This window comes from Prosopis cineraria, unplaced genomic scaffold (genome assembly GCF_029017545.1).
Source record: "Prosopis cineraria cultivar Desert tree isolate PC_DT_omini unplaced genomic scaffold, ASM2901754v1 PC3, whole genome shotgun sequence".
Lineage (NCBI taxonomy): Eukaryota > Viridiplantae > Streptophyta > Magnoliopsida > Fabales > Fabaceae > Prosopis > Prosopis cineraria.
Window position 1 is genome coordinate 46,322,764 of NW_026555334.1, and position 9,464 is coordinate 46,332,227.

The 9,464-nt window shown below is 36.1% G+C and overlaps 1 protein-coding gene across 1 annotated transcript; it reads left to right on the plus strand.

Moving 5' to 3' along the window:
• Window positions 1-496: 496 nt before the first annotated feature.
• On the plus strand, window positions 497-2,274 carry LOC129306793 (GATA transcription factor 16-like). The gene is made up of 3 exons (XM_054947524.1): window positions 497-824; window positions 917-1,015; window positions 1,611-2,274. Exons 1-3 carry the CDS (start codon window positions 798-800, stop codon window positions 1,938-1,940), a joined length of 456 nt encoding a protein of 151 aa, XP_054803499.1. The 5' UTR covers window positions 497-797; the 3' UTR covers window positions 1,941-2,274.
• The last annotated feature ends 7,190 nt before the right edge of the window (window positions 2,275-9,464 follow it).

Genomic DNA, 9,464 nt, shown 5'->3' on the forward strand with positions numbered 1-9,464 from the left:
CCAGAAGCACGGCTTAAGATGGAGGGATTTTAAAATCTACACACTTCAAAAATTACTTTTCTCCATTAGAGCTCAGAAATGAATGCATCTTTCAGCTAAATACCTATTCCTGCACTTATCATTCCCTTTCTTCATTTAATTTTCTTTTTTTTATTAAGGATAAAATTATATTTTTGGTGTGAAGAAATATTACAATAAAAGCTACAAGGCTTGCACAATAATATCAAATTTATTTAAATTTAAATTATAATAAAATTTATTTTTAAGATTTTTAATGTCATTCTCTCGAAAAATATGTAGGATCCGGGCGGGGTTTGTGGAGGAGGGAGGCAGGAAGGCTCCTGAAATTTCCATTTCTTTCGCGTGTACACGTGGCGGCGCCAATTTGTGAAATTTGGCGGGTTGCCACTATCGAATTTTGAGCAACATTGGGGGTATTTCCGCCATTGTAATGCTCGGCACTAGGGTTTTGTGTATATTCACCCTGTCGGTTCTTTCGCTACATTTCTTCCGTCATTCCATCTCTTCAGTCTGCTGCAGCAATTTTTTTAGCCGAGCAGTGCTGCAACGCCTCCTTTCGTCAACCCATTTTCGTTTCTGCCTTCCCTGGCTCCAATTCTTACTTCCTCCATTGTCATTTTAAACCTTCCTGATCAATTGCTCGCCCTGTTTCTGGTTTCGCCTCGAGGTTTTCCTTTTTTATTCGGCTATGTAAAGTGCAAACTCACTAACCCTCTGTTTTTAACCTCTGGTGATTGTAAGATCTGTTTGATTTGAATTCTTACTGGAGTAGGTCGATGGTAATGATGGATCTCAATGTAAAGGTATGCTCCCGAGTGAATTATGAGTTTCTACTGTTGCATTCATCGTGGTCCTGTCCTCTTTATAGTTATGTTAAGTGTTGCTTATAACGCAGGAATCGTCATCGGATGAATCGGGTGACATTAATAAGTGCTGTAGTGATTGCAAAACCACTAAAACCCCACTCTGGAGAGGAGGGCCAGCGGGGCCCAAGGTGATGCCCACCACTGCAACTCATTATGATTTAATTCTCGCTTCGCATTTCTCCCCTCACTTTCTAGGAACTTTTTTAGCTTCCCACGGTGGTCATAGATTTTGTTTCTATGTCTTGAAGCCAGCTCTTGGCTCTCATATTTATTTTAATCTGGTTGGTCAGGGGTCAATTTCAGGTTGGTTACTGTTCAGTTCCCCGTTGTTCACTTTCGATTTTTTCATGGAAATACCCACGACTTTTTCAATTTCACCTCGTCCTGCCCTTTTCCGGCTAGCGTTTGTACTTTGTCTGCTTGGCTGCTTACAAGTTGACAGTGATGACTTTTATTTTTTTGTTTGGCGTACTTTTTGTGCAAGTTGAACTTCATTTGAACGCGGTCCACCTTATGGCTGCCCGTTCCTATTTTTGTGCTCTTGTCATATTGTTGTTATAATGATTTACGGGTCCCTATTCTTGTCCACATTATTTAATATCTTCTTCTGCTGAACTTGGTCTCCTCTCAGCGGCTTTGTCCCCCATGGCTCTCAGTCTCATTTTTTTTTTTTTTTTGGGTTCTTGGAACGTGAATAAGAGAAACCAGTACTTTGTGATGCAGACGCTATGCAACGCTTGCGGGATTAGATACAGGAAGAGAAGGGCTTCTTCGGTGAGATTGAACAAAGGACTACATAGGAAGAGAGAGAGAGCTCATAATTCAAGCGGCGGCGCTGCTGATGCCGTCACCGTCACCGTCATCTCGACGGATGACAATCATTTGAGGGAATCGTTGGAAATGAACGCGATAGGATTGGATGAGGAGGTTTTGTTGCAGAGCGTGCCGGCGGTTCTGAAGAAACAGAGATGCCAGAGGAAAAGGAAGTTTGGGGAAGTGGAGGAAGCTGCTTTCTGTTTGATGGCATTATCCGGTGGCTTTGTTTTCGCTTAGGTTAACAATTTTAAGATAACCCTAATCGACATGGCCCTTTTAAGATAACTTTCTTGTTCCTTTAAGTGTGCATAGTTCCTTGCATTTATCATGTGAAATCCCCTGGGTTCATCTTACGGGGGTACGAAACACTGTTGAATCTGTTGGGGGATGCAAAGTCAAGGCAAAGGAATGGGATGTGAATGTCGTAGGCGTAGGAATTATGAATACTTGAATAGCGACTAGTTCCCCTCCCCCTTTTCTCTTTTTAATGGGTTGTTCAGCGGAAATACGTTCCGTTGATGTAAATAGTTCAGACGTATAATCATATGAGTATATATTGTATTACAACGCAGTTGTGTATGTTGCTTTGAATTATGTTCTAGGGACGGTGTTTCGGTTTCAACTTTCAACGAGAGCTTAATGCTGTTGTCCTTGTTGCCAGCAATGGCCCATGTACATCGGGCCCAAAATCCATTGGTGTCCAGACTTGTGGATTGGATCCATTTTAGGCTTCTCTGTCTTCTTTCCAAGCTCTGAATCCACTCCAGCTTTGAACGTGACCTGGCTTTCAACCGAAGCTTTGGATCTCATTCTTCTATTGCTGTGCTTCTTTTCATCCCTTTGTTGAGGTTATAATGAAGGTTCGAGAACAGTTATCCTGGGGACGGAAAAATGTGTTGATCGTTATGTACGAAAATGCACTCTCTTACTTCTTTTTTGTGATATTTAGGGTACTTTATTTCTGTATTCACTCTTGCAGCTTTGTCTACTTTGACTACTGGGCATATTCCCGTTTCATTTTCTTAATTATTTTAAAAAAACAAGAACCTCTGATTTTAGGTGTGATTGATACTAGAAGCGTATCTCACACGCGCGCGCGCACACAAAGACAATTTATTTTTGAATTAATGATTCTTGAGAGAATATAATTTTCAATTCTTATATTTTACCCGTAATTTGTTATTAATTTTTATACTTTAATTTAAGTTCCTCTAGTTTTCGTTATCTGTAATTTATTTATTTGATCATTCAACTCCTGTCAAAATTGAATTTTTTTTAATCCTTGATTGGGTTTTAACTCTACCTTTAGTATTGTATTGAAGAAGAGAAAAGACCCCGGATGGATGATTCGCGTGAACATTTATAATGATAATTTCATAACGAGTTTGCCAATATGATCAACTATATTTTGAGTTCGTGTAATTAATTAAAATCATCTCAAGATCCATAAGACTGGAACGGAGAAAATGCGTGAAGCGAGAAACATCTATAACGTGCCCTACTACCGTCTCAAGCAACGCATGATCGCGCACGATACTTCATTAATCCCAACCTTACTGTATAAAAACAACAGTTGGCAATAATAATAATTCTGGAAAGGAAAAACAACAATCACAATGACAATAAATATGTTGAACTAGACAGTTTTGGTTCCATGTTCTGAAGCTATGAAGCATGCGCGATTTTATTTTATTGAACATGAAAGGTTTTCAATTTTTGGAGGGGGAGCGGAGAATAATGTTTTTATGTTCCTGTTTGATATTATTGGGTGGGAGGATTTTTAATGATCTTTGGTCTAGTTTAAAAGAGGTGGGAAGGTGATAATTAATTTATTATTATATTCATGTATATTAGCTAGAAACTGAGGGAAAATTTTCTTCCTTAGCTTGGAAGTGTAAACTCTTGAGTCTCCAGGTCCTGCTTGAGGCACCCTCACTGTGTGTCTTAGCTCCTCGCTCTCCCTCCCTCAGATTGTTGAGCTCCTCGAATTGCTCAGGTTCGAGCATTACAGCACCGTCTGTCAGATTGCTCTCTCTCTCCCCCCTCATCAAGCTACTATATTCTGATCTCTAGCTTCTGCTCCAATTGATTTTGAAAATGCGAATGCTTTCTATTGGCTGTCATGTTATTTTCTCTGGCTCACTGGCTCAATTGATTATTCGCCGGAGGAGGCTTGATGTACGAACTCAGTTTGGTTTTTTTTTTGTTCAGCTTGCCAGACTTTATAAATAAAATTTAATTCAGTGAGTTATTGAAATTGTCCCCAAGGAATTAATTTAGCCTGTTAATCTTAAAGTCAAAATCACTCAAGCATAGATGTGTAAATCTAAATTAACTTCCAGGCAAGAAAATAAAAACAGAAGAAAAAGCTCCCCACCTGTGTCTTGTTAGTCTGTCTTTTTCTTTTTACTTCGGAAGAAAACTATTTCATTAAAGGTGCGTGATAAAAGTAATTAATATTTTTTTATATAAAAAATGATTAGTGTGATAAATCGTTTGAATTTTACAAACAAGTAAAAGCTTGGCACGATAATCCACTAACAAGACTGTTGGGTTATCTACCCTTGGTAGATCAGGCCCATATAAAAGCTTAAATTGAGGAATGAGGTTCTTATGAGAATTATAAAAAATGTTTGGGTTCAAAATGCAATTTATTCATGGCCTTAAAATGTAACATTCTCTAACCTTTGAATTTGAAACATGGACGGTTGGAGAAACTGTCGCACGTTCCCATAAGAGGTGGTTATGGGTGCGGTTTCAGCCGGTTCAGATTTTGAATTCTCTACGTGAAGAGAAAAACAAACTGCTCTCGATTTTTCGTCGGTCTCATTTTTCTCCTTACAAGATTTTTCTCTCAGAGAATATGTTTGTTGTGTACTCGAACGAAGTTCGACTAGTGTAACTTTGTTCCCGCATACGTACGTGTAAATTAACGACTCAAGGTATGTTTTTCCTCTTCTATTTTTTTATTGGTATCAGAGCTTTCGTCTTTCCTGGGCTGTATTTCCTATGTCTAAAGAACTGATAATGATTTGCTTAACTCCATACATAGAGCCTTCAATTAGGGCTGGCCCTTTTAGGCCCGAAAAAAATTAAGGGCCGGGCTTCTATTTTAACTTTAAAAAAAATAAATCGAGCTTAAAAGGGCATTTTTAAGTTTGAAAATAAAAGGATCGGCCCTTTTAGGCCCTTTTATTAATTTTTTAAAATTATTATAATACAAAAAAATAAAAGATTAAATACATAACTCAAAGAAATGAACATATTAAATGCATTCATCCATCCCTCATTTATTTACTAAGATTTAGCTGATAATATTAGTTAAGTTTAATTTTTATTGGTATTCACTTTGATGTTGCTATTTGATATTAGACCTAAATGTTTTAGTTTTCTTTATTGTTGTTGTATAAATTGATTTAAATTTATTTTTTTAAACTTAATTTTATGAATAATAACTTTTTTTATGATTATAAATATATTTTTTATAATTTTTAATTGAAAAAATAATTTTAAAAAATAGGGTCGAGGCCCTGAGGGCTAGGGCCGGGCCTTATAAAATGGAACACTGACATACAATCGGGCTTATTAGGGTCAGCCCGTTTAGGCCTTGGCCCTTCAAGGGCTTGCCCTTTAGGGCCGGGCTGGCCCTAATTGACAGCTCTTTTCATATACCCAAATCTCTAAGTTTAGTTTTTTTATTTTCTATTTACGCTTCGATCTTCTCTGTTTGTCTTTAAGATTATCACTATCAAAATAAACGTATTAAATATGCTTCTTGGTTAATATGAATGTTCCTTATATGGCCATACACGTTTTGCATGCAATCAACAGTGATGAGCATAACGATTGAAAATGAATCGAATAATGTGTGTTTAAAAAATGAGTTTTTTGAACAAAAAAATTGCATAAACGTGTAGAGCTCGAAAAAATGATGAAAATGATGCCAAGAACGTGTAAAATAGAGACCGGACGGAGGAGATATGGCCTCCGAAAGGTTTAAGTCTAACAGACCCGACCTGCTAGAGGAACCGGGTCAAGTTGACGTGGTTGGAGGAAGACGATGACGCATCGTTTTTGTCCTTATCCAAACGACACGTCGTTTTGACGTGTCAAAAAAAATTGATTTTTAGGCTACGAGCCCAGAAGACCCAAACAAAACAAAAAAAAAACCTAAGAAGGAGAAAAGGTTTGGGCCTGTAAGCCTAACCCAAAAAAAAACAAAAACAAAAATACATGGGTTCACGGGTCAAGTTCATTAACCCCGACCTAGTTAAAAAAAAAATATATATATATATATATATTATTTAATTAAAAAATATAAAAATAAATAAATAAATAAATAAATAAATATATATATATATATATATATAAAGAGGACACATGGTGTGTGTGACCCACTGACTCACTTATTCGACACATGGATGACCCCACCATGAAGCTGGTGGTGCGTGGAAGACTGTGGTCCAGTGCATGTCGTCGTAGGAGGAGGATTAGGCGGCGCGCGTTGTGCATGCACCTTCCCTGAGAGTGGTTATATATTTTTTTTAAGAATTTCTTGATCTAGCATATTCTTGGGGCTCGCGTGGAATCAGATTGGGACAAAATTGGTCTTAAAAAATTCATAAATTTGAGATCTTCATTTTGATATATAATTTACATATTTTTTTGAGATAGAACAAGAATTTATTTTTTGAGTTATCTAGTATTTTTTATGAGTTTATAAAAAAATATTTCTAAATTTTTTATTATTTATTTTTTTCAAGGAAAATATGAAGCAAGAGGCTTCTAGCAGCAATGATAACTCAGAAAATTATTCTATCAACATTGAGTATCTGGATGAATCAGATTATAAACCTCTTAGTGAGGATTCCGACCCAGAACCCTTCAAAGAAGAGGAGGAGGAATATGAACCTTAAAGTGAGGATTCTAATTCTGATCCTGAAGAAGATCCCAATATTGATCTTGAAAATGTGTCGGAAGGACCTAAAGAGGTGCGCATGCTGTCGAGACCAAAATATGAATCGGAGGGTGATGAGAATGTTCAAAATGAAAATGAAGATGTTGAATAACCTTTCACATCCTCAGTGATCATAAATATAGCAAAAAGAGAAGCTAAAAAATAAAAAAACCGGATCAAATTTCTTCAATAGTAGAGTATATTCAAGTTTCATAATGAAAGAAGATCAAGCCATGGTTGTAGGAGAAATTTTTAAACAACTTAGGAAGGAGCTTGTGCAACATAACAAGTGAAACAAGTCGTATTCTGAAAATCCTCTATGAAATAGAGCCATCAAGGGGATGAAAGTACAAGAAAAATATAAAGATATAATTAAGAGTTATCTTTTTAGGCCTGTACCTTAAGCATTATTCTTTATTTCTAAGAATTTTTTTATGCTACATTAAGACCTTGATGATTTATGAAATATATGAAGCATGTTGTTTTATGTTTAATTGCTTTATATATACTTTATTTGAGTGAGAGTTCTAAAGTAATAAATCATTTATGAGCCATATGTAATGATTAAAATATTTGTAAAATTATGTATAGATGATAGTGATTTTATTAGAATCAATGTAATGGGAGAACGTAGCCTCCTAATCATTGACTTAATAGAGTTGTTATTACTTTAATAAAAAATAATATAAATATAAGATATTGTATGTTTCTCATAAGTATTTTATTCTTAGTTTAATATAGAAAACTATTAATATGGGATAGTTTCGTCTCATACCTAAGAATGACAACAAAAACATTATCGCTGAATTGAATAAGGGCGACAAATTAAATGGGAATAATTGGGATATATGGCATCGTAAGGTGTCATATATTTTGGAAGAACAAGATGCTGTTGAGCCATTGACTAAAGTCATGGCCGAGCCTGAGGCAAGAAACTTAGCTCAGCATAGGAGAGACCAAGAGGCATTTGAGGTATGGAAACGAAAAAATAACATCGCACGAATAACACTTCTAAGTGCTATGGCGGACAATCTAATGTGCGAATTTGAGAAGCACTCCACTGCCCAAGCCATGTGGGCTGCCTTAAAAGAAAAATTTATTGGTACCTCAACCACCAAACTGAGAAGGCTTACAATTAAATTTGACACTTATAAATTAAAGCCAAATACTTCTATGTGGCAACACCTTATAGAGATGGATAACATGATCCGTGAACTTAAAGAAGCCAAGCACAATCTTTTTCATGAACAGTAAGTACAGGCTGTAATCAGATCGCTCTCACATAGCTGGGAGCATATGAAAGTTAACTTAACCCACAATAAAAATATCATTAACTTTAACGATGTGGTTAAACACCTGGAGCTAGAGGCTGAACGTCTGGAGGCTTACAAGTTATCTGGACAGACTTACCTTGTCGAGGAAGGTGGTCCTTCAAATTCTAAGCCTAAGAGAGGCAAAAAACAACATAAGAAGGGTAATAAGAGTAGCCCTAGAGTAAAGAAGGAAAAACAACCTTTTAAGAAAAAGGGCAAGAAGAGCGGCAAAAAGAGAATTAATCTTAAAAAGGTCAAATGTTTCGCATGTCAAAAGATGGGCCATTTTGCCAAGGATTGTCCTGAGCAAAGTGGACGTGATCAGGTACTTGTGAATTATGTGAATTCATATTTTTCTTATGTTTCCAGTAATGTTTTTCTAACAAAAATTATTTCCTCTTCTTAAATTGTAGACTCAGGCTCCACAGACCGCGTAAGCAAGGATCATGGATCCTTCATAGAGTACCGTCGGTTGCTGAATCAAAGTAAGTGGCTTTACGTTGGCAACAATGCGAGGATCGAGGTAAAAGGCATAGGAACTTGTAAGTTGATCTTATGAGGTGTAAAAACCTTAATTCTCCATGATGTTTTACATGCACCGAACATCCGACGGAACTTAATTTCAATTGTTTGCCTTTAAGAATTTAGGTTTGTAATTAATTTTCATGACAAGATTGTTGACATTATGTACAATTCAACTTTTTATAGTTGTGATTTTCTTTCAAATAGGTTCTTTATAATGGATATTGTTGACCAAGTTCATTTTCATGATTGCTTTACCACCTCTTCTAATAATGTAGATATAAATATTTGGCATGCTAGACTAAGGCATATTAATTAAAATAGAATGATTAAGCTAGCTAAAGAAGGAATCCTAGGTCCAATTACAAATATAGAAATGTCCTTATGTGAAAATTATCTAGCTGGTAAAGCAACAAGAAAACCTTTTGGTAAAAGTATTAGGGTTGAAAATCCAATACAATTAATTCATTCTGATATATGTGGTCCTATAAGTAAAAGGGCAAAACACGGAGCTTGGTATTTTATTACCTTTTTGAATGATTTTCCACATTTTGGTTATGTCTATTTGATATCAAAAACGTCTGAAACTCTTGAGTGCTTTAGACGATACATTAATGAGGTAGAAAATCAAATAGACAATAAAATTAAAGCATTACGAACTGACCAAGGGCGTGAATACTTGTCTAATCAATTTAAAGAACTTTGTGAAGAAAAAGGAATAATTAGACAACTAACTATTCCTGGCACTCCGCAACAGAATGGAGTTGCTGAAAGAAGAAATAGGACTCTTCTAGACATGGTTAGGTCAATGATGGCACAAGCAAATCTTCCAATCTCGTATTGGGGGGATGCTTTACTGACTACAGCCTTCATACTTATTTATGTGCCCTCAAACTCAGTTACTTCCACACCTTATGAGTTATGAACAAAATGCAAACCGAATTTAAATATCTTAAGACCATGGGGGTC

Bases quoted from the DNA above. Each gene is read 5' to 3' on its own strand.
- LOC129306793 (XM_054947524.1), top strand. From the start codon at position 798: ATGGTAATGATGGATCTCAATGTAAAG. The intron at 825-916 runs GTATGCTCCCGA...CTTATAACGCAG, and splicing joins TGATGGATCTCAATGTAAAG to GAATCGTCATCGGATGAATC. The intron at 1,016-1,610 runs GTGATGCCCACC...TTTGTGATGCAG, and splicing joins GAGGGCCAGCGGGGCCCAAG to ACGCTATGCAACGCTTGCGG.